Below are 25,011 nucleotides of genomic sequence, written 5' to 3' on the forward strand. Positions count from 1 at the left end.
AAGTGAACACCTCCAGCTCTCCCAGCCTGGCTCCAGAGCAGAGGGACTCCAGCCCTGGAAGCATTTCCATGGCCTCCTCTGAACTCACTCCATCAGCTCCACATCCTTCTGATGTTGGAGGCCCAGAGCAGCTCTGCAGGTGTGGTCTCTTGAGAAGCTTTACACATGGTCTGTGTTGTTTAAAGGTTTCGTTGTGCAGCCTTGAATGAGATGAGTGCTGTAAGGAGTTTGTGCTTCTCCTCCTACAGATCTTCACCTCTGAGGTACAGAGAACCAAGTAAATTAAAGGGACCTGACATATGAGAAAGTCTCTTGTGTGTCTGCTTGGTCCCTGAAATTTGGGCAAGAAAACAAGATGGTTAATTGGTGCAAATGGGGCCTCACTGATTTTAGTCAATGTCTTGATTATTACAGCTGTGTGTATTGACTTTTTTCCTAATAATTTTTTTACAAATAAAATACAAGTTAAAATTTCCTTCGTCTTCTGCTCACTTGATAATATGTGAAAATACTGGCACGGGCCATAGTGTATTGCCAAAGCATGATTGACTCTGATGGCAATTTACAGGTTTCCTAGTCCCAACAGGAGCGGAGGCCTTCCTGTGACCAGAGCATGCAGCATACCCCCAGCATCTCTTGGCAGGATTTCAAACCAAATAAAAATAGCTGAGCCAACTGTGCATGTCATGGAGCACTTGGGGACAGTTCGATAACATGGAGCTGTTTCTGGCCCCTTCCTGCCCACTTTTGCTCTGTGCTGGCTCTTACACAGACTGCTCCCTAGCAGCCCCTGAAATGTGTCAAATGGCACCTGTGCCAGTGGGATGGGGTAATTCCCACTGGAGCTGAGAAAGAGGGGCTGTGCAGAGCAGCCCTAGATGTGGGGTGCCTCTGGGTTCCATGTGTTCAGCCTTTGGACTCTCATGAACAGGAGACCTGGGATTAGGCTTTTGTCCTGTGGTTTGTCCAGGAATTTCTATCAGTAGAGTGGTGAGCAAAAGGCAAAGCTCCAAACATGAAGATTGGTACTGCTTATTTCATAGCAGCCAGTTTCACATCTCAACTAACTTTTTATCCGTGGATGTGGATCTTCTTCTTGCCACTGTGCTAAGACAAAATCATACATACCATAGTGTCCATAGAAAGTGTCCATTGCCCAGGTGAACTGCTTTGGTGGTCATTTTTTACTGGGGAAATCTGTCTTAAGGATTATGGAATCACAGAATGGTTTGTGTTGGAGACACCTTTAAGCCTATTCAGTGCCACCCTCTGCCATGGGCAGGGAATCTTTCCACTAGCCCAGGTTGCTCCAAGCTGGCCTTGGACACTTCCAGGGATAGGGAGTCCACAACCTCTCTGGGTTAAAAGTGAATGATTTCTGTTGAGTTCACAGTTGTTTTTCTAGTGAAAACACCCCTGAAATCCATAACGTCCTTTACAATTGTTAACACTGCAGATTCACTTCTCTTCCACTTGTGTGTCTGCATACATATTGTGACTTTCACTCTTATCCCTCAGGTTACAGTCTGACATTTCACCCACCTGAAGGTTTGTGGGCTTTAGTGTCCAGTAGTCTGAATAAATTTCATAGGGTCACAGAATGGTGTATGTTGGAAGGGACTTTAAAGCTTATTTTGTTCTGACCCCTGCAATGGGCAGGGACACCTTCCATGTTGCTCATTTTCTGGTGTTTGTCAAAATTGGCTCTGTTGCTGCTTTTTTTGCCCCATCTCAGGAAGCGAAATACCTGAATTCTCAGCTGATGCCTCTTACAAAGGTGGTTTAGTCTGAGACTGATTGACTGTGCCAGTGGGAACAAGTGGGCTCTGACCTTCATGGGGTTGCTTTCTCACCGTGGAGCCATTTGAAAATGGGAATGAAATTCTTATTGTAACCTGTGTTTTCTAACAAGAGATTTTTTTAATTGCTGTTTTTAATTTCTTTTGGTAGAACCTCCAAGGCTTCTTATTTCACCCAAGAACCAGACTTTTACTGAAGGTTCTGAAGTGTCCATCAGGTGTTCTGCCACGGGTTACCCAAAGCCAACAATTGTGTGGACACTCAATGATATGTTTATCATTGGCTCCAGCAGGTGGGACGTGAAGTTTTCTTTGTTCATTTTAATATCAAATGTGAGAAAGAAGGTTTGAATTGTGCCAAAATAATTCTACTACTTCAACAGAAGTCTGTGAGTTTTGGCAAATAGTACCTCAATCTGTGCAATTACCTGATTTCTAACAGAGACACTTTAGTTCTCTTCTTCAGGTTTTTTTACAAGATTAATTTATGTACTTCTCACAAAATGTAGTACTAGATATAATAGTACTAATAGTGTTTATCATGAGGGAAAAACCCCTAGAAACATGTATTTATAAACCATCTGCTTATGCTGCTGTGGATGCTTGGAGTGTGGTTATAACCATTGCTCTTTCTAATCATTTTGCTTGGTCCTCTGTGTGTTCCCAGGTACAGAATGACCCCAGAAGGCACCTTAATCATAAGAAAGGCAATTCCCAGAGATGCAGGAATTTATGGTTGTTTGGCAAGTAACTCAGCCGGGACAGAGAGACAGACATCCATCCTCACATACATCGGTAAGCACAAAAAACAATTAGAAGTGAAATTAGAACAATTAGTAGTGAAATTAGAAGAATAAACTAATTCATCGTCAGGGAGGAGGATCTGTTGAAATGGGTAGAATCCTGCAGAACATACTGGTAGGAATTTCAGAAGCCTCAGAAGATACTTTGAACAGCTCACAAATGTCCCTTTTGTTTTCTGTTCAAACTTGAGTAGTATTGTTAAGTAGTATTTGGAGCTTGATGCTCAGTTCTAAAAAGAAAGCTTTTTAGGTTAAAAAAGTTTTTTAGGTTAAAAAAACCCCTAAAATAGGGTCTTACTATGGGATAGACTGGGAAACCTGAGTGAGTCTTTGGAAAGGCAGTTGTGTTTCTGTATCAAAATACTGTGTTAAAATATTGATAGCAGAGTATTAAACAGTTTCATGACCAACTGGCTGGAGGAGGAGAATGACCCTTCGTGCTTGTGCTTTCTGATTGCATTTAATTTTGTACTTTTTCTGATTTTGTCCTTGTATTTCCTGTATGTTCTGCATACAGTTCAGGTGCTGTAGACCAGACTTTATTTTTCCTTGTTTCCCAGTGTTTATCATCTTTCACTTTCAAGTCTGTTTGACTTCTAATGCAAACTTTCTTCCATATAACAAGAGAAAATTAGAGTCTTTCATGGTTTATATCTTAAAAAATAACCTATACTTTGGGTGAAGAGCTCATTTTTTCTGTCTTGTTTCTTTTCAGAGGCCCCAACATTGACGGTAGTTCAGAGTGAAATTCTGGTTGGTCTTGGAGACACGACTGTTATGGAGTGTAAAACAACTGGAATCCCACCCCCCCAAGTGAAATGGTTTAAAGGTGTGCTCATTGCTTGGTTATTGACTCGTTCATTTAGCAGCAATATTTAGAACAGTGATCTGGAAGTGACCTCATTTCTCTCAACCAGTGATAGACCTGTAAAATTCTGTAAATCTAGAAGAAATGGCATTGACCTGTAGGGCTTAAATTCCTGCTTCTATTTAAAAATGGTGAATTAACACACTGTAGCATAATTGATAATAATAGTAAAACAAAGCTAAGCCTCCTGCCTGCTTAAATAAGGTTTGTTCTTTCAGAAAATGTTTAGCTTTATACTACAAAAAGTCACAAAACATTTTTCTGTAGTCTTTGTTGTTCTGTTTTCATGTAGCCTCTAATTAGGGAGGGAGAAAAACAGCCTGACACACTGTCCTAATGCTGATCTCTCCCCAGAGGTGCTTGGGTTTGTGTTGGCCTTGTGGAGCCAGTAAATAAAAAGAGATGTTTTTAATGTAGTAATGAACTTTTCCTCTCAGTTGAGTGGGAGTCAGAGCTCTCGTCTGCTGAATTCATACAGCTGTGTTGTGAACTAACTCAAACTTGGACACTGTTTTGTTGGGATAGTTTTGAAACATGTACCTATATATTTGATATAAATACTTATATTGCCATTTTCTGTCTGGACTTAGGTGACTTAGAGTTGAGGGCATCAGCATTTCTTATTATTGATGTTCACCGGGGTCTTTTGAGGATCCAGGAAACACAAGACCTGGATGCTGGTGACTATACATGCGTGGCCACCAATGAGGCAGGGAGAGCTGCTGGCAAGATAACTCTGGATGTTGGCTGTAAGTGGTTAAAACCTGCATGGGGCACACTCAGATTGCAGAGTTCCTGTGCTGGTCTGGGAGTGGGGCCTTGGCTCCCTGAACCTTTCTAACAGGTCTCTGTGTGTGCTGGGAGCACCTTTTGGTAGTGTTGGCTAAGCAGTTTTCTTGTCCCATTTGCACTCCAGCTTGGAATCGCTGAATGGTTTGGGTTGGAAGGGACCTTAAAGCCCGTCTGTTTCCAGCCCAGTCTTACTTCTTTTGCAAAGTATAAAAGTTATGGGGAAAAAGAGAGGCACAGGAAGAGGAAACTGTTCAAACCTCAACCTAATAAAATTCTCAAACAGAGAATTAATTACACAAACTTGAGTTACTATGTGAGGTTATTGTGATTTAGCCCTTCCTCTCCTCTTCCTAATTCTTTCCATCTGCCTGTAGCCTGATGTATTGTATCCTGTTAAATGTTCCTGTCAGCCACATCTTTCTCTGAACTAATGGCACTGCTTGCAGGAGACAAGGAATTTAGCAACACCGATACTAAAAGTGTTTCTAGAGTTGGGGAAGTTAGAAGAAAACCTGTGCCCAGTGGGCCATAAGTGGAGGTCCTCAGTGGTGTTAGAGGATGCTGTGTCCCAGTGCTCACCCTGTGTGTGTGCTCTCTCCACAGCTCCCCCCGTGTTCACGCAGGAGCCGAGTGACGAGTCCGCGGATCTGGGCTCCAACGTGACCCTTGTGTGCTACGTGCAGGGCTACCCTGAGCCCAGGGTCACCTGGAGGAGGCTGGATGGGGCTCCCCTCTTCTCCCGGGCCCTGGCACGCAGCTCCAGCAGCCAGCTCAGGACAGGCGCTCTGGCCATCCACAGTACGTAGACTCCTTCAAAGAACACAATTCCACAGGGAGCTAAGGCATTTGCAAGGCGTTTAACTTAATACATGACTCTATTAAATTATCCATATAAAAGGACTGGATTTTTATCACAGACTTTGTTTGTGATACTGACGTCATTGCTGTTGATGTGCAATTAATTTTGCAATGAGCTTGTGAATTCAGTTCTGTTTGGTCATTGGCTTCACTCTTCTTTATGCAAATTCTTATATCTTTGTTGAAATACGTGTGGGATATGGTCTCTGATTCTGAGGACCCATGAATTTTCATTTTTGGTGGGTTTTTTTTGTCTCTTTGGTTTGGTTTTTCGGGTTTTTTTAGAGAATTGGTTCCAAACTCAGTGTTTTAGATCTGTCCTAATTTGGGTAATAATCAAAAACTTTGCGAGTGGCTTTTTGATGTTGATTATTTTAGAGCGCTTTAGTCACTCTTATGTTACGCAGTATTATTCTGTTTTCTTAATTGGCTTTTAATTCCTTTCTGTATTTTCATTGCTTCTGTACTTGGTGACTGATGGGCAGGAATGCTCTGTTTCAAGCTGAGTGTTTGAAGGTGGGAGAGACAAGGACACTGAGTCCATGTGGGGAGGGAGGAGAAAGCTGTCTACGTGTCATTTCACTTCAAATGCTGCAGTCAGCTCTTTTCTCCCCCTGTAGATCTGTGGGTCAGTGATGAAGGGACTTATGTCTGTGAAGCTGAGAACCAGTTTGGAAGGATTCAGTCCCGGTCAGCCACGGTCACAGTGACAGGACTGGGTAAGAGCAGTGCATGGCAGTGGGAGCTGTTGGTGTTTGGGCAGCAGACAGGATGCCTGGGGGTTTTGTCCCTACATGCTGACCCATCTGTGTGCTGTATTCATGTGTCATCCGTACAAACTGCATTAGAAAACATCTACATGGAATATTGTAATTGATTTCAGGGGATTTTGCTTGTTAAAACATTTTTTTCACTGGCTGCACTAACTGGAATTAGCTCCACCTGTACTTTTAGCTTGGACCTTAAAGAAATTATTTATCTTGTGGTTATTTTCTTATTCTCAAGTAAATTTATTGAAGAATAAAAAATCACCATAACGATGAATGCTAATGATGGGCGTCCTGCCATTTAATTAACATTAAAAAAAAAAAAAAAAAAAAAAACCAAAAAAAGTGAGCAATGAACGTGGTTGTGTCAGTGTTTGAGACAGGTGGGAAAGAATCTTGGTGATCCAAGACAATAAATGTCTGGCCTTGACCACAGAATCCCACAATGGTTTGGGTTGAAAGAGAGCTTACAGCCCATCCAGTGCCACCCCCTGCCATGGGCAGGGACACCTTCCGCTGTCCCAGGTTGCTCCAAGCCCCATCCAACCTGGCCTTGGACACTTCCAGGCATCCAGGGACAGCCACAGCTTCTCTGGGCACCCTGTGCCAGGGCCTCCCCACTCTCACAGGGAACAATTTCTTCACAGTATCTCATCTAACCCTACTCTCATTCAAATATCCATGATGTTAGAGGCTTGGTTGTTATCTCAGTTTGACACCTGGCAATAAAAGGAAAAATAATGCAATGGAATGTGCACATCTGCATGAGGGTAAGAGCAGAGCCTCTCTGCCATCAAAGAAACCGTTTGTTAATTTCAACTTACTGCAAGAGCAATAATGCTGGTAGTGTTTGACAGGCATGGTTTTACCTATTTAAAAGTATTAATTAATGCCCAGTATATAATTTCTCAGCCATGTGCCCAGGCTTGTTTGCTTTTGGCTTTTCACAGAATGTGCACATTTTCTGCCGGGCTGCGACCTCTCCTCTGATACTTCACAATTTTATGCCTGTTAGAAATTATAATTTAATTTTTGTCCTCTCTAAACCTACCACTTCTGTTCTTCAGTATTTTGCCCAAGTAAGGAAAAATGATGCATCAACTTGGTGCCAGGGGAAAGTGAGTTCCCAGGGAAGCCCTTGGGATCCAGTGTCAGCTGGACAGCATCTTCCATTTGCTGCCATTCCTTAGGCTAAGGATCACTGTTCATGTATTTCCCCAGCTTTCTATGTCTCCTTTGTTACCCCAGTTTCTCTTTGTTTTATGTCTTCAATTTAATGCTAATTTAATTTAGTACTTTACATAAATATATAAAAATTCCTAGTAATTTCTTCTCATTCTTCCATTTATTCAAGTCACTCCCCTGATTGGAGCAAGCCCGGCCACAGCCAATGTCATTGAGGGCCAGCAGCTCACTTTGCCTTGTGTTCTGCTCGCTGGGAACCCCATTCCAGACAGGAGGTGGATTAAAAACAATGTGGTGGTAAGACTGCTTTGTTTGCTGTGAGATTTATTGGCAGAGGAAAGCTACAACTGACATCTCATAGCATGATAACAGCTTGGTTTAATTTACAAAAGTTAATGTGATCACTGCCCATGCCAGGAAATTTCTGACACTGAAGTACAGATGAGGGAATAGGAGATGGCAGTGGGGGATATGGAGGTCTTGAAAAGAACTTGGAACCAAAGTACTTGTGAATTATCCTTTTATCTTCTATTTTGCTTGCTTTCAAAGGAGTTTTATGTGTTGTTGTAGCTCATGAACTTCAGCCTTGGACTCTGAATATGAGAATGCTAGTGGAATACACCTACTAGGATGGCAAAAGTGGTTTTTTTAAAAATGAAGGTACCAGAAAATTTCTGTAGATTTAGGATGTCTTAATGTCTTGCCTTTTCCTGTTGCTGATGGGCTGAGGTAAATACCAGTTCCATATCCTCCTTTCCTGGTGGTGCTGTACTCAGAGCATGAATGAATGTGTTTTCTTTCCCCCTTGGGAACATACTATTGCCAGTTTACACCTCCTGCAGACACAATTAGGTGATCTTCATGGCCCCTTCCAACCCAAACCGCTCAGAGGTTCTAGAAAGCTGCTGTAGACACCACACCTGGGTTGGTTGTGTGAATGAAACTTCAGTTCTTTAATACTGAAATTTCTGACTTTACCCTATGGAGCTGCTTTCTATCTTTGTTGCTGATTTCTCCCTAAGACCGTTTCTGCGCAACTGGAATTAAAATATTGTAGCAAAATGCCTAATTTATTGTCACAAAGCAGAACCTGGTTCTACCTGACCCCTGTTTGGGTTTCCTGCTCAGTTTAGGTGTCTCTGGGAATCATTGGCTTTTCCTTAGGCTGTGCAAGGAGCGCAGGCTGTAAGCTCTGTGAGAAGTACTGGCAGGATCCTCCTTGTTGAGTTGCTAATTCCTCTCTCTAGTAGTGCTGGTTTCCTGTCATTGTAAACTGCTGGGAAAAGCTGTGCTCCAAGGAAAGTGTTAGAGTAAGTTATATTTAGAGAAGAATTCAGCTGCTTCTGAGTGTGACTGGAACAGATTTGCTTTCTAGCAACCCTTTATGAGGGAGGGCTGTGCTGCCAAGCTCAGAATGTTTGATGTTGCTGTAGGATACATAACTCTTCAAGGGTTACTCCTTGGTGAAAGTTACAATTCTCTTTCACAATGGTTTGCTGTTCTATTTGTTGGATGTGGAAGTTAGAAGGTTTTGATAACTGTAAAGGAGAGTAGTCTACTTGTGGAAGAAAAACAAGTCATTGCACTTATTACTGGAATAACCAATGAAAATACAGTGAAATAGTGGCACTGAATTTGGGGTTGCTTTATTAAAAGCAGGAGTGGCAGCACAGGATGTGCTGTGGCAGAGCAGAGTGGCTCTTGCAGTTCTTACTCTCACTCCAGCAGCAAATACGAGATGCTACTAAAACTCTTAAGTAAAATCAGCTTTGTATGAAAGACGGAAAGTAGGAGAAGCTCTAGTAAAATTCTCCAGGAACGCGTAATTTTTAACAACGTGACATAGTCAAGTGAAGCCACACTGCGTCCCAAAGTGAACCTTGTCAGGGAGTATTTTCCCAGTGAAAGGTCCCATCTCTCCTTTGGCAGCTGGTTCCCAACCCGTACGTGAGCGTGCGCAGCGACGGCAGCCTGCACCTGGAGCGGGTTCGGCTGCAGGACGGGGGGGATTACACCTGCATGGCCAGCAGCGTGGCGGGCTCCACCAACAGCACCACCACCGTCCACGTCTTTGGTGAGCAGCAGCTTTGTCTGGGGGGTGAGGAAGGGCAGCGCCCACCGCAGCAGCTTTCACTGCTCTGCTGTGCTTTCGCCGACTTCCCGCAGCTCCTCTCCTGTCACGGCGCTGCTTTGTGAAGTGACACGGGGGGAGGTTGGATCCACTGCACAGGGAGTGACCAGGTGATCCAGATCTGAGTGGTCAACACTGTTTTCCAAGTAAAAATGGAATAAAACTACTTTGTGTTCGCAAAAGATCCTCGTTCAAAGGCGGGGCTGTGCGGTCTTCATCTGGTTTAGTTAATAAACAGGTGCAAGTGGGAGTTTACTGGAAAACTTTGAGAAGTGCTATCTGAATGTTTCATAACTGGGGTAAGGAAGTACAGCTCATGGGAGGATTAGAATGAAAGAAAATGAATTATGAGTTTGGTAAAAGTCATGATTTGTTTGTTGGTTTTGGTGTCGTCCCCATTCTCCTCCCTCTTATTTTTTTCTCTTTAATTAAAAAACTGCACTGACAGCAAGACAAAGTGTTAGCACTCTGGTAACCCATCTGTGTTTCAGCTGAGCATATTTGTGTTAACTCTATGAGGCCACAATCACTTCATGGTTTCTCTCGTGTTAAATTTTCTCACATGTTAAATTAATCATGGGAGATTTATTTTAAGCTTTGCTGAAGATGCTGAAACCTCCTTCTAAATAAAGAACAACTATAAATTTTTTAGCATAGGCAAGTACTCATAAGACCTTCCATGTCAACACTAGTTTTTTGAATGTTTCAGAGCTTGAGAACAAAAAGGAATATCTTTATATGTGTTTGGAAATATCTAGGTTATGGTATTGCACCCTTACATCTTACCTTATTTTTCTGTTAATTCAAAGGCACCTCAACTGGGTGATGGATTTCAGGTTTTTGTTGTCTCCTGTTACTGATTTTGAGAGGCAAAGCCTAAAATGTTGCCAGAGGACAATGTGACAAAGCCTTTCTGAAATTTCAGTCAGTGAAATACCTGCAGTTAGTTTAAAACTGTGTGTACATAATGCAGTGATGAGCCTGTGGCTGGCAGTGAACAGGGATCTATTCTGTCCTGAAAGGCTGCAAAGTGGCTCCTTATCCATGTTAAGGTTGGAGAAAAGGCCAAAAGGTCCCAAACCCTGCTTGCCTGTAGGAAGCAGTAATTGAATATAAGGATTTTATCATAATAGTTGTGCCACGTTGAAATGTGTTCTGTATGTCTAATATTTGTGTGTGTTTGTAGTCCTGCCTGTCATTCAGCACGGACAGCAGATATTCAGCACCATTGAAGGGATCCCAGTGACACTGCCCTGCAAAGCAAGTGGAGTTCCCAAGCCATCCATTGTCTGGTCCAAGGTAATCCCTCACCTTTGAGCTGCTCCTGTTGAAAAAGGGCTGAACACACAATTTAATTGTCATAAAAACTATATTCAAAGAACGTGGCCCAAAACTCCAGTTGTGGGACCTGGAAATCTCTGTTTGTTCAGAGCTGCTTTTGTTTCTTAGAGCAGAATTTTTGGCCCTGGTCCTGCCACAGCTCAATATTCTATTCTTTGGCAGGGCTTAGGTTATCGCTGTATCTTTATGGGTTTTACACTTTAGAAATTGTTCCTGTTCCTGTTGTGAGTCGATAATTTGAATTTAGGCAGCCTGCCACAGACTGAGAGTTCATTTTTCTTGTGGAGCTCTGACTTTTTTCTCTGAGGAAAATGTATTTAATAATTGCAGTGTGGGGTTAACCCACGACTTTTTAGTCATGGCCTTGACAAGATGTGCACTGAGGAGGACATCGTCCTTTGGAGGAATTTGCCTTAAAGCCAGTTTGTTTGGGTTTTTTCCTCCTTGGACAGGATAATTTCTGGTAGGAACAGTTATTTGGGGTATGTTACAGCTCACATGATGTGGTGTGAAGGTACTTCTGGGCCTCAGAAGTTGTGCAGATGGAACCGGTTGGGACCTTGGGAACAGCTTTGTTTCAAAGAAGGAGTAGAACATGGTTAACTGTTGGTTTGGTCGGGAAGAGAACGTGGGAGAATTTCTTTTTATTTTATCACTTTTTTAACTACAGACAAGGATGAGGCAGCCAAGAGCAAGTTTGTGTAATGTATGCAAGATTCATTTTGACATCAGAAATCAATGTCAAAATTAACTCAGTTGAAATCTTGATTATTATTCTTGACTAATATTTTTTTTAAATTTTCTTTTAAGACTTTGGGTCTGTAAAATGTAGCAAATTTTCTGCATAAAAATCCTTGTGCTTCTGTTCTTGTTATTGCTTAGAAAGTGATACTCAAAGCCTGTGAAAAGTTAATTGTAGTTAATTAGTTTGTATAGATGGAATTTTCGGGCAAAGTTCCTTAGCTAATATAAACCACTTTGTCCATCTCAGCCTCGAAAAAAACAAACACAGCTTTTATTGAATTAAATAATTATAATTTGCTTTATTTTGGAAAATCCAGGCACTGTGGACTTTTATTCTTTTCCTTTCCACAGAGAGGAGAGGCAATCCTTCCCAGCGACGTGAGGTTCTCGGCAGGCTCGGATGGGAGCCTGTCTGTGGTGTCCCCAGGGGGAGAGGAGAGCGGGGAGTACGTGTGCACTGCCACCAATGCTGCTGGCTATGCCACCAGGAAGGTGCAGCTGACTGTCTATGGTGGGTGTCACCTCAGCTCAGCTGCCGTGTCCCTCCAGTGTATTGGCAGCTGGACACACCCAGGGCACGTGGGATGGGAACTCTTCTCTAGTTGGTGCTTTTGGATCCCCTAAGCAGGCAGCTTTAGACATGGCTGATCCCAAAAGGCCTCTCCTTCAGCCATTATAATTCCCTTAAAGCCTCCTTATCTCTCTTACCTGGACTTCATGGACCTTGGGCTGAGCATAATTTCAGCTTTATGGAAGTGGATAGGAAGCATCTGTACGGGAGTAGAATTTCCTGCTGAGACAAGAATGAAGATCCCTTAATCCCACCAGTCCCAAGCCTTCCTGTCATCTCAGTCCCGTGTTATTAAAATTTCGTTCATGTGTAGGTGTGCTTTGCAAGGCTTTTATGGCTTGGAGTTACTGGGGCTGTAGTGTAACAGTTCAGGAGTGGTTGCTAGCTCAGCTATGCAATACAGAGCTCAGCACACACAGGAATTACAGCCATCTGTTCTGTCCATCTTTTTGAATGGATAGTTCTGTCTTTCTGGTATTTGTGGTGTTCCATGTGAGTATCAGCCCATGCCTGAGCCACAGGCACTGTACATCAGCACAGCAATGATTTATCTCTGTTGCAGACAGGTCACTAAAACAAGATTATAATGTCTTATACCTGATAAAAAAAGAGATGTTGTATGGTGTTACAGTTGTACAAATATGTATATTCATTGCAGCTTCTTAACGTGTTCCATGTTATAGTGAAACCTAGAGTGTCCAGGCCTGGAGACCAGCAAGGACATGCACATGATAAACCCATAGAGGTCTCAGTAATTGCAGGGGAAGATGTCACACTTCCATGTGAAGTGAGGAGCTTGCCACCCCCCATAATTACCTGGGCCAAAGAAATGCAGCTCATATCTCCATTCTCTCCAAGGTAACAGTATTTGATGAAAACAAAAGAAAAGTGAAATTGCTTCTAAACTGTCAGGATTTTGGAAGGATGTGTGATTTCTGATTGCCACGGGGTCACTCAGAAGGTGTTATTTGTCCTGCCTGACCTGTTGTACTGGGTGTTGAAGCTCTCTTTCCCAAGCCTGCTAAGCCCGTGCCTGGTTGCACAGCTCCCATTCCAGCATGTGCTTGTATCTAATCTCAGGAGGCTAGGAGGAAAGAGATCCTGGGTATTTGTACCGTGGTGGTGCCCAGAGACCCACATCATCTGTGCATGATTATAATTGTTTAAAAACTTTCTTTTTTTATGTACTTCACATTTATGCTCAGGGGAGCACTGTCTGTGATTTACATGAGGCCTGGCCTGCCAGCAGGATACAGATGATGATGATAAATGTTTGGGTGTGCTGACAAGGGCATGTTGCTTGCTATGTTTTGGATCCAAAAACTCACCAGAGATTTTGAAAATGTGAAATCAGAGTTAAATACTTGTAAAACTTTGAGCTGACAGCCTTAGAGAATGAAGAGCTGGGAACTGTGTTGGACAGCGTTGGAGTTCTCCCTAATTATTTAATGTGGCACAGCATAAGAGGGGAGGGAGATGAGCTGGTGACTCCAGTGGAGTGCCAGGTACTGTCACAGGCTGTGCTGCAGCTTTCTGCTCCTCAGGGTCCCTCAGAGGGGCCAGGCACCACTGTGTCTGTAAAACAGGGAATGGCAGGGCTGGCCACAGGCACAGTGTGCTTCCTGGTGTCTCCCAGTGATGCCATGGACAGAATCAGCCAGTGTCTGAGCTGAGGAATTGTACTGGAGATCCTCTTTCCCTTGTGGACAGACCTGCACCTTGGAGGCATTCCAGGGAGCCTGTGACAGCCTCAGCAGATCTTTGGCCTCCATGTCTGCTGAAGGAGGCTCATCTGCAGGGATTTGGCTTGTTGTCAGTAATCCATGAAGGGTTTTCTGCTGTGTCCTGTGAGCATGTTGCATGCACTAACAAATCTGCATTCTTGGTCTCTTACTTGTCCTTGTTTTACCTCAGGAGACACTGATAAATTAGGGTACTTGCTCAGGGCTGTTGTGGTGTGATCCAAGTTGTCTAGAGGAACAGAAGTCTAGCTTAGCCCATTCCATAAAATTGTTTACAGATGTCAGCAAAAGTCACAGATTAGTCCAAACAGAACTGTTTGAGACCACCCAAAGATCCTGTTAGAAATGTGAACAGTAAACAAAGGGAGAAGGAAATCAGATATGAAGGAGCTGTTATCAGAAAGCAAAAGTAATTACTGGACAAAATTGAGGAGGAGAAATTGCCTCAGAAATTTGTCTTCTGGGCTTATAAAATAGGTGCCAAAAAGTTTGGAAAGATACAGGCAGCAGAGGAGGAATTGTAGTATCAGACAGATTTTACACTGGAGAAAACAAATTTCACTTTCCTTCCATTCATCTCTCCAGCCACTGCATCTCCAAATTCTCCATTTATGTCCTTATGATAACATTGTCCTAATTAGGGCCACACAAAGGAAGACAGACGATCCCACCAATTCTGGATATTGTCTTGAGTGCCAGGCTTGAATTCCTTCTTGTCAATCCTTAGCTGTCATTTTTTCTTCTCCCCTCACTTATTTTCCCTGTCTCTGTTACCTTTGACTCCTACAGAAGGTTTTGGCTTAGCTGGCTAAAGTAGCTTCTGGTGTTACAGATCTGTGATCAGAGCTGTGGGAGAACTTAATGCTGTGTAGTTAATTATTTACTGGGGAATAATAGCAATTCCTGTAAACACCAGAACTGGCAGTTTTGAATCAAAATCCTGTCTTCCATCTTGAATCAATGTTACATAATTTTTTTGCCAGGATGAAGCAGTAATAAAAGTTTTAATTTTTTGACCCCGCTGACCTGAGCTGAAAAAATAATTTCAACAAGAGGGTGAAGAGCTCCATTTCTCTGCCTCCATCACATTTTAATAAGTCCTATAAACAGCTAGAACCAAATTCTGTAATTTGGATCTTAAATTTTAGCTATTTGCTGTGTATTGCAAATGTAGGGGCTCCATAAAGAGTTAGAAAAAAATTAGTAAATGTAAGTCATAGTTGGGAAATATGGTCAGAGTGGTGTTATTTTAGCTCATAGCAGTCATTAGCAGTGTGCATGGAGAGGTCATTCACCTTTCCATACATGTTTATATGGTTTATCTGCTTCTTTTTCCAGACACACTTTCCTCCCCTCTGGGTCAATGAAGATCAGTGAGACCCAAGTCTCAGACAGTGGAATGTATATCTGTGTGGCTACAAACATTGCTGGGAACGTGACTCAGTCAGTGAAGCTCAGTGTACATGGTGAGTTGGAACTCCAGGGTTCGTCATCTGCAAGTTTCCACATGGAACTGAGCATCTTTAAGAGATTTTGAAAGGTTTTTTTCTATGCTGACATTAAATCCTCTCAACTGTTCTTTCAGGTTCTATTATCATCATATGTGAGTTACTGATTTTGTGGAAAGGAAATATTGTATAAACACACACAAATACATAGATATGCGTAAAGGTGTCCAGTGGCTCCAGCTAGGACCTGTGTCCCTCTCCTTACCTTTATCTTCTGTCACTCCTTTGTCTCTCTGCTGCTCTCCCCATACTGGGGTCCAACCACTGTCTCTTAAACACTCACACAATGTCAAGTCTGGAAAAATATCACTTGTTATTGTTTCAGTCATATTTTTGAAGTATCTTTGTTGCTAGTAATCCTTAGGAAAAAAAATACTGTGGCAAAAGACTTATGGTGGATTTATATTATTCTATAGGACCAGTGAAATCACTCTCAGTCATATTTTATCTCCCTTGTCTGAACTTGTGTTTGGAAACGTACAAAGATCAGGGATTAGGAAAAGGAAATTAAAATGCCAAAAGGAAAATGTGATTAACTCTATCATAAAAGCTTTTGAATTGTTTTGTGTTATGAGTTCTTCCAGTGTGCTCAGAATATGACGCTGCTCATGGGAATCATGCTGTGTGGCTTGTTCAAATAAACTCAGCACCAGGGTATCTCCCATCCTATTCTGTGCAGAGAACATGCAGGGCTGCTTTTTTAGTCACCTGAGGGCATTTGATTTCAGTAAATAAGGAACATTTTCTGAAATGATAAAAGTAGAAAAGAATTTTGTAGGATCATAAAATGGCTTGAGTTGAAAGAGACTTTTAAAGGTCACCTCACTCAGTGCCACCGACTGCCATGGACAGGGACACTTCCCACTATCCCAGGGTGTCCCAAGCCCTGTCCAACCTGGCCTTGGACCCCTCCAAGGATCCAGGGGCAGCCACAACTTCTCTGGGCACCCTGTGCCAGGGCCTCCCCACCATAACCATAAAATTTTCTTCATTATACCTTGTCTGAATCTCCCCTCTCTTAGTTTGAAATAGTTCTGCCTTGTCCTGTCCCTCCATCTCTTGTTCCAAGTTCCTCTCCAGCTCTCCTGGAGCCCCTCTAGGTTCTCGAAAGTGCTCTGTGGTCTCTTGCAACCTTCTCTTCACCAGGCTGAACACCCCCAGCTCCCCCAACTTTATGAATGATCCTGTATGTTGTTTCTTTCCCATTTCTGTGGACTAAACTTGTCTTCCTCAGTTCCTCCAAGGATCCAGCGTGGGCCTCGAGTTCTGAAAGTGCAGGCTGGGCAGCGGGTGGAGCTTCCCTGCAGTGCCCAGGGCATCCCTGCCCCGTCGGTCTCTTGGCTCCGAGGCACGAGTGCTGTGCCCATAGATGGGGGAAAGTTCCTGCAGAGCCCAGATGGAGCTCTGGGCATCAGCAGCATCCAGCTCCCTGATGCTGGCATCTACACCTGTGTGGCCACCAATGGTGCAGGCAGTGACACAGCAGAGGTCACAGTACAAGTGCAAGGTACTTGTTCGGGGCCATGCTCCTGCCCTGGCCTGGGCTGGCAGGGACTCCCTGCCACTCTGGGGTTGGGGCCTTACAGGGCAGGGATTTTGCTGGCCCACTGTTACGTGATGCAAAAGCCACATCTGGTTTAGATGTTATGTTCTGATGGTAATTGAGGAGAATTAGAATGAGCAAATAGTCTTTGGAGAGGTTGCAGAAATAAAAAAAAAAAATAGCGTGTACACACTCTCTCTATATATATATATTTAAATTAAAAAATGATGTTGAAACGGTGAAAGAGTAAGTGGTCAACGTGCCAATTTAAATATGTAGTGTAACTCCTCACCTGAGGGGCTGACAGATGTCAATGGAGCATGACTGACTTAAGCTAAGCAGGGATTGTTTCTTCTTTGCAGAAGTCGAAAGGCAACATTCTGATCCCTTTGGTTTAGAAATGCTGAGAAATGCTTCCTACAAACAAAGAACTCTCAGTAACTTTATTTAATTATAATGAGCATTCTTCATATAGTCTCTGTCTGCCCAGGACTTTAAAATGAGACTTGAGGACAACGGATGGCAGTAGCACTAAAATATGTGGTGTGAGGAAAAAATATTTTTCAGATTATGCAGAAATATTGTCTTAAAAATAAATATAGCAAGATTTAAAGAGAACTATTTTCTGTGAAGTTTGAAAGCGTCTTTGTACTGCTTATTTCCTGAATATTCCCACTGAAATGAAAACTACTTGTGTAATACCCATTCCAGTCAATGCAAGGAGGGTTATTGGAATGTGACCTTGTGTGAATGAGCAAGACTTAGTGTTATGTGTTGTCGAGCTGTATTTTTATATTTGGAGCAGAGATCGAGCAGTTTTTTGGGTTTGATTTTCTTTCAGAGCCTCCCACAATCGAGGACCTGGAGCCTCCATTTAACAGCCCCTTCCAGGAAAGAGTGGTCAACCAGCGCATCGCGTTCCCGTGCCCTGCCAAAGGTGAGTGTCTTGGTTACCCCTGGTAGTGACAAAAGGATCTTTTTCTGCTGACCATTGCAAATTACAGTGCTGCTGTAAAAATGTCCGATCCACGCGGTATTTTCCATGTACGCTTTATATGGAAAAATTCAAACTAACAGCGATTTAAATTACCGCTGTGTGTGTGGAAGTTCTGTGGAAACTCATTGCTAGCCAAGAGGGATTTTACAATATTTAGGATGAAGATTTCTAATGTTAAAATCATCCTGTAACAGCTGGGGCTTCCTCTTGGAAGCTCCTGGCCTCCCTGTGTGTTGTCCTTCCAGCAAGACTTCCAGCGAGCAGCAGGAGTTGTTTGAATCAATCTCTTTGTGAGCTGATGGAAGCATTTGTGGCCCTTTCCCCTTTTCCTCGCAGGTATTCCCAAGCCTGCCATTAAGTGGCTGCGGAATGGGCGGGAGCTGAGCGGGGCTGAGCCGGGGCTCTCGGTGCTGGAGGATGGGACCCTGCTGGTCATAGCTGCCCTCACGCCCTCGGACAGTGGGGACTATGTCTGCGTGGCAGCCAACGAGGCTGGGAGCACACAGAGGAGATACAGCCTGAAAGTCCATGGTAAATAACACGTACAGCCCTTGGGGAGCTGGCTTGGAAAAGTATCTTCTGTTTTCTTCTTGAAAATTGCACGGCCCAAATCTGCCCTTGTGCTGGGAAATTGCAAAATTTAAGTACTTCCTATTTTTCTGACACTTTCTATAGTTTTTCTTTTCCCCTGTTTTTTCTGTTTTCTGTGACATTATGCACAAACCGTATTTGTTTTGCTTAAGGATCCAGGTACATCTTATTGGTAGGAACTCCAGTAACACTTGAAAATTTTAATGCAAATAACAAATGAAGAAGCTACTGTAGAAGTTACAGATTGAGGGCTAGCTCTGCATTTCAAATGAGAGAAGAGTTATCAGAATGAAGACAGACTAGGAGATATCTAGTTGCTGATGCTCCTCTTCTTCCAGAATCCTAGTTAGGAAATAGAAACCCTACAGACTGCTGTTATTCCAGCCTTGATCACTTCCCATGACAGTTCTAATTAGCTCCTCAGTGGGGTTGGAACTTTCTAATCCACCATTTAAGGTCATTCTCTCTGCATTCATAGTGGGACAAATGATAGATGGGGTTCTTGGGCATGACTGGACCAGTGAAGAGGAAAGATGACTCTGGAATGGGCTTTTTTCATATGCTAAACAAATAACACTAGATTTCAAGATTGAATTTCAGATTAATTTAAAGGTTATTCTCTTAAATTTTTGATGGTGGTTGTGTTTGAGTGAATTTCCCTGGGAGTCTGTTGTTGAGCAAGAGGAGACTGTTTTTGGCAAAGAGAAGAAAGGACGCAGGGAGATATATCCAGAGCCTAAAGACAAATGGAAATGTTGGGAAGGGAATGAGAAGGGTTTGGGAGATTTTGATTTACAGTGGTCCTTGACTGGGATGGAAAGGAGGAAGGAGGAAATCACTGGAATAGGAAGACTTAAATAATAATATTGAGCTTTCTTGCAGTTCCTCCTGAAATTAGAGATCAAGATAAGGTGACGAATACATCTGTGGTTGTCCATCACCCTGTAAGTCTCTTCTGTGAAGTAACTGCTAACCCCTTTCCAGTCATCTCCTGGTATAAGGATGATATCCAGGTATGTGGGATTAATCTAACTGTGGACTTTTGAGGGTTTGGTATGAGAATTCATTCAAAATAAATACAGATAATGCCTTTATGTATATTTAAGTGCTCTAAGAACAGCCCCCCAAAAAGGCAGCTAAATATAGTTCATCCATTAATTCTGTAAGTCAAAGGTAAACTCTTTGTTTTCAGTATTCCCTTAATAATTGGCCTTGGCAATCCCCCAGTATTTTAGATGCCAGTGCATGCAGAGTATTTTAGATGCCAATGCATTGCCATTTTTTACATTCTCTAGGTGGAGAAATAAGGACTTTTGGAGGTGAATTGAATTCCTTAGGATTATCCTTGAGTCCTCTGTTTCCACTTGTAGCTGATAAGCCATAGCTTAAGATGAGGAGAGGTCCCTTTATGCACTCCTGGGACTGCCCATTGCTGCTGGTTGGAGTTTCCCCACTTCCTGCCCTAGGCTGAGCTAGAAACCATATTGAATTCATTGCAGCAGGGCAAGAGATTAGTGCTGAAACTGAAAGGGGAAACAGATTATCCTTCTACTAAAACTACCATTTACTTATAAAAATCCAGCTGTGATACTTGGCTGCTGTAGCTTGGATCACATAAGGCTAATGTCTCGGGTTCCTCTAAGGTTGTGGAAAGCAGTGCTCTTCAGATTTTGCACAATGGGAAGATACTGAAGCTCCTGAAAGCTACTACTGAGGACGCAGGACAGTATTCATGCAAAGCCATAAACGTAGCAGGAAGTTCTGAGAAGCTGTTTAACCTCCATATACTTGGTTAGTTCCATGCCTTTGGGGTTGATTTTTTTGTTTGGTTTGGGTTTTAGCTGGTGATGGGAAAAACAGCTAGTGTTTAAGAACCCAGTAAATTTCAACTCATTATAAATAGATTCTTCCACTCACTGCCCATGAATTATTGGATGCTGAAGCACTGAGTGCTTAAACTTTGCCATTCTTGGAGCAACACAGACAAAATGTTGCTTTAGATTTCTGGGCTTTGGTGCTGTGTTCTGTATTTGGGGTGTGCAGTGTGACATAGGGGTGTTCCCAGGTACAGTTCACCAGTGCAGATGTGGAAGGCTGTTGTGATCTGCAGAATTCCCTCTGCAGTAAACACTAAAGGTGTGTCAAGGGAATAGTGGGGTCCACTGCTGCATTCCCTTCAGAGCACAGCTTCCCTGGATAAATACCTGTCCTTCCTTAACGTTTGTCTTTTTAAAGTTCCACCGAGCATATTAGGTGCCAGTACCCCTGGTGAAGTGACAGTCATCCTCAACCATGAAATCCATCTGGAATGCAGAGCCAAAGGCTTCCCTGTTCCTGACATTCACTGGTTCAAGGATGGCAAGTGAGTATATTGCAGCTTTTGTGATTTATGTCTGGCTCTTCCTCCCCCAGAGCAGAGAGGAAGGAGGTGCAGTGTTTAACTACTTAGTGTTAACTTAGTGGCATCAGAATTTGGGGTGGTGTGAGGTGGTAAATTCTTAATTCACAATTTAACATCCCACTTTTCTTTCCAAACTCACTCATTATTGGCACTTGCAGAGCAGATAAGCAGAACCATTTATTTGAGTTTATTCTGTGATATATTCTACCTGGATTATTTAATACACATCATTAGTTAACATGTAGTTGTTTAGATGAGATGGTTTTTTCACTGGTAGACAGAACTTGTATCACAGGCTTTGCTGGCTAATGTCTTGTGCATATATACATTTAAAGTTTGAAAGGTTGTATCTACATATATATAGTAAAGGTTTGAAAGCATTTATTGCCTGCATGTTTTCCATTCCTCATCTTCCAGGAAAGCACACCAGGAGAAGAGTTCTTTAATACTAGCTGAAAACCCAGCTTGGCTGAGTGTTTTTGGTGTTTAACAATGTAGTTCAGTATAGGCTTTGGTCAGGACTCAGATACTCTGCTGTGACAATTCCTTACTCTTTGCTATGGATATGTTGTTCCTGTGTAGTTGCTGACATTTTGCTACCAGCAAGGGCCTGGCATGACTAAATAAACTAGGAAAAAGAGCTGAGGTCAGGCATGCAACTCTGGCTCTGATGCTGGCATCCCGGAGGTCTGAGAAAAGTACTTTTTGTGGTTTGATTTCTTTTAGAAGTTAGCAGTAGAGTTGTCGCTGCATGGTGGTTCTTGTGATTAATTAAATAAGTGCTAAATGACACTCTAGAATGGTACAATTACTGCCACCAGAGGACCTCTTCCTCTGATTGTCAGTTTCAATTAATGCTGAAAGGGTGGGGGCAGAATTCTGTGAAACAAAATGGTCTCTGTTTCAGGCCTTTGTTTTTGGGTGATCCCAATATTGAGCTCCTGGACAGGGACCAAGTTCTCCACATCAAGAGCGCTCGCAGGGTTGACAAGGGTCGCTACCAGTGCAGTGCCACCAACACTGCTGGCAAACAGGTGAAGGAGGTCAGGCTCGTTGTCCACGGTAAGTTTATGGAATGCCTGATCCCAGAAGATCCTCTTGTTTCACTCCTAAGGTTTCTTTTTTTAATGGAGATACTCAGGGAAACGCAAATTCTCTGATACCACAAAATTTGTGTGTAAACTTAATTTGTGTGTAAACTTAATTTAATAATCATGTGTTCACAAAATGACCCTTTTGAGTACTTGTGTGTATCAAGTTATGTATGGACATAGTCTTTGCAGGCTTGGAAAAACACCTTGAAATGCTGTTTATAGGCTTCTTTTTCTAATTTGTGATGGCAAAAAATCTTGAAGGGTGTCCTCAAATTCTGCTGTTAGTTTCAACTGAATTTTTATTACCACATTGTCTTTATTGTTTTGGTCTGTCATAGGGAGGAGAAAATTAATAAGATTGGATTTTAATACACATTTGGTCTTACTTTTCTTAACCTGGTGCCAGGATACACCCTGTGCTTCATGGGACTCAGAAACTCTTGTGCCTGGAGTGTGAAGGGTAGGGATTTGAGTCTGTTAGCTCTCAAGTCCTCCCTTGCAATGGATTTGTTCCTGAACACTGTGTGAGATTCTGTGAATTTAATGTGCATTATTTCTCTCATCTGGGGCGTTTCTGAAGCACAGAGCGCCCACAGGCACAAGAATGTGGCTGCACACCAGTCATGGTGAGACCTTTTTCTGTCAGGAACAAAGAGAATGCTGGGAGGACTTGCAGGGGATTATGGCTGTTCTGAGATTAGAAGAATAAAATGGCTTCCTCACAGATAAAATCCTCACAGATGAGTAGATTTATTTCAGGTTCTTCAGGGAAGGTGAATTTGTGATAGCAGAATGGGACTTCCCTTTACTTTTACATTTCTCATTAGTCCTGGCTGGACAAACAGAAGCCCAGAGTAAGTGAGGAACCTCAGTGCTAATTCTTGCTAGTTCTTACTTTGTTTTAGCTGTTTAGCCATGCTTTTGGCTTTGATATTTTCCCAAAACATCATATTAAAACCATTCCTCATCTCTAATAGAGAAATTCAGTCGCCTTTGAACTGGGTGTGTTTCAGCATATTCAGTGGATTTGGGGTTTTTGAGACAAAAACCGTTTAATTAGTAAATATTTTATTGTGGTTTGATAACTGCAGGACCTGTCTCAGGTAGGGAATCATCCATTCATAGACACTTTGCTTTACATTTCTGCAGTGGTGTTTTCAGTGACCACTATGGAAGTCAGAGGAATCCGTGGATGTACTGAGCATGTTTGGCAGCAGAGGAGTCAATGTGTCTGCCAGATGTGTCTGGTCCTTTCAGCAGCCATAAATTTAGTCGTTGCCAATTGCGCTGTGTTTTTATTGCTTCTATAGAGATTTACGGACTCTTTATATTGGCTGATTTACACAAGAGCTTGTTTGCTAGAAAAATCCGAGTCCTGCTGCCTAGAGAGCAAGGGAAATGACTATGGGCCAAAAAGCTTCAAAAATAGGAGCATAAAGCAAGACTGTTAAGCTCATACTTAGTCTCAAAGTAACTGACTTCATCCTCAAAAGTTTGGAGCACGGAGCAGTTCCCACTGCCGTTGTGGAGGTTCTTGGGTGCGTTTGCTATTTTCAACAGCAGGATCCTTGCTGGGAGGATGCATCTCCCAAGGCATCCAGGGACTGCTGGCTCTTTGGAGACAAGGAAGAGGGCTGCCCAAATGCATTGCAGGAGGCACGGAGGCCCAGCTGTCCTAATCTGACACATGTTAGAGCCTGGTGGGCTTTTTGTTGTGTTTTCTTCATGCTTTCCACCCTATGTGCCTTGAAGGACTGTAGAGGTAATAGAAGAGCTCTGCTGGGCAAAGAACAAAACAAAACACAGCAGGAAGGGTTTGGAAGGCTGATGAAGATATTTCATTCTTACAGCATTCAAATGTTCTGTTTAAATCTGCACATATTTGTAGTCTAAGGCTCTAATGTTGTTGTTTTGTCTTTTGAACTAGTCCCCCCCAGTATTAAGGGAGGAAACATTACCACAGAGGTATCGGTGCTCCTCAACAACCTGATCAATCTGGAATGTGAAGCCAAGGGGATCCCTGTGCCCACCATCACCTGGTACAAGGATGGGCAGCGTGTGATTTCCAGCCCCCAGGCTCTGTACGTGGACAGAGGGCAGTTCCTGCAGATCCCACGGGCACAGGTGTCAGACTCTGCCCAGTACTCGTGTCGTGTCAGCAGCGCCGCGGGGGCTGCGGAGAAGCTCTTCCACGTGGATGTCTATGGTGAGGGACAGCTCCTGCAGGACAGCTGTGGAAGAGGTTTGCTGCCTCTGCAGCCTGGCAGTGGCTGTGATTAAATTCTGGCCTCCATTGGCAGGGCTGTGTAGAGGGAGATTTAGACCCTCTGCTTTATGGGACTCTCCAACAGCTCTTGAGTTCGTGGAGTCATAAAATGGTGTGGGTTGAAAGGGACCTTAAAGCCCATCCAGTGCCACCCCTGCCATGGGCAGGGACACCTTCCACTAGCCCAGATTTGCTCCAAGCTCCATCCAGCCTGGCTTTGGACACTTCCAGGGATCCAGGGGCAGCCACAGCTTCTCTGGGCACCCTGTGCCAGGGCCTCCCCACGCTCACAGGGAAGAATTGTTTCCCAATACCCCAGTTAACCCTGCCTTCCCTTCCCTGGCCTTGGTACCATGCTTTCTTCTACTCAGCTGTTTCTTTTCCATGTATATCCATTGTCTATCTCATATCTGCATGTTAAACAGCACTTAATTGAAAGACTCACTCTGGGTGAAATCTTCAGTGTACTTCTTTAAGTCCTTTTTGTCTAGTTCTTGCCTCTCAAAGTACTACATATCCCCAGTTTCATACAGCTGGTCAATTTTGAGCTACATCATTTGACTTCTCTGCCTTGCCTTGCCCCAGCAGCAAATTTTCACATGAAATTGTGTGTGACACGATGGCAGATGGAGCCAGAATGGGTGGAAAAAAAACATTTTCTCTTAAAACGTTTTCTGGCTACAGAATTAATGGCTTGCAATATATTTCTTCCTTTCTGCAGTCCCTCCCATAATTGAGGGTGATGCTGACACAGCCCGGAGCAGGCAGGTGGTTGCTGGGAATTCCCTGACGTTGGAGTGCAATGCTGCTGGCAACCCTCCCCCTCTCCTGACGTGGTTAAAAGACAGGGTTCCTGTGAAAGCAAGTGACAAGCTCCGTGTCCTGGCTGGGGGAAAGCAGCTGGAGATCGTGAATGCCGTCGAGGCTGACCAGGGCCAGTATTGGTGCGTGGCCACAAGCATAGCTGGAGAACAAGAAATCAAGTATGACGTTGAAATCTTAGGTGTGTG

At 43.2% G+C, this 25,011-nt stretch overlaps 1 protein-coding gene across 1 annotated transcript in view; it reads left to right on the forward strand.

Annotated features, from left to right (window-relative positions):
* The window catches only part of HMCN1 (hemicentin 1), a 170,972-nt gene that overhangs the window by 62,578 nt on the left and 83,383 nt on the right, over positions 1-25,011 (forward strand). Inside the window, exons 12-32 of the mRNA XM_066324684.1 lie at positions 1,951-2,092; positions 2,467-2,594; positions 3,318-3,431; positions 4,061-4,219; positions 4,866-5,060; positions 5,741-5,839; positions 7,242-7,369; positions 9,002-9,146; positions 10,390-10,502; positions 11,640-11,799; positions 12,543-12,717; positions 14,940-15,067; positions 16,344-16,616; positions 17,494-17,589; positions 17,986-18,180; positions 19,123-19,253; positions 19,884-20,031; positions 20,476-20,602; positions 21,549-21,703; positions 23,663-23,941; positions 24,723-25,004. Of these exons, the coding sequence (XP_066180781.1) occupies positions 1,951-2,092; positions 2,467-2,594; positions 3,318-3,431; positions 4,061-4,219; positions 4,866-5,060; positions 5,741-5,839; positions 7,242-7,369; positions 9,002-9,146; positions 10,390-10,502; positions 11,640-11,799; positions 12,543-12,717; positions 14,940-15,067; positions 16,344-16,616; positions 17,494-17,589; positions 17,986-18,180; positions 19,123-19,253; positions 19,884-20,031; positions 20,476-20,602; positions 21,549-21,703; positions 23,663-23,941; positions 24,723-25,004 (3,372 nt within the window). The remainder of the gene's footprint in view (positions 1-1,950; positions 2,093-2,466; positions 2,595-3,317; positions 3,432-4,060; positions 4,220-4,865; positions 5,061-5,740; positions 5,840-7,241; positions 7,370-9,001; positions 9,147-10,389; positions 10,503-11,639; positions 11,800-12,542; positions 12,718-14,939; positions 15,068-16,343; positions 16,617-17,493; positions 17,590-17,985; positions 18,181-19,122; positions 19,254-19,883; positions 20,032-20,475; positions 20,603-21,548; positions 21,704-23,662; positions 23,942-24,722; positions 25,005-25,011) is intronic.

Source organism: Sylvia atricapilla, chromosome 9, assembly GCF_009819655.1.
Source record: "Sylvia atricapilla isolate bSylAtr1 chromosome 9, bSylAtr1.pri, whole genome shotgun sequence".
In the NCBI taxonomy this organism is placed as follows: domain Eukaryota; kingdom Metazoa; phylum Chordata; class Aves; order Passeriformes; family Sylviidae; genus Sylvia; species Sylvia atricapilla.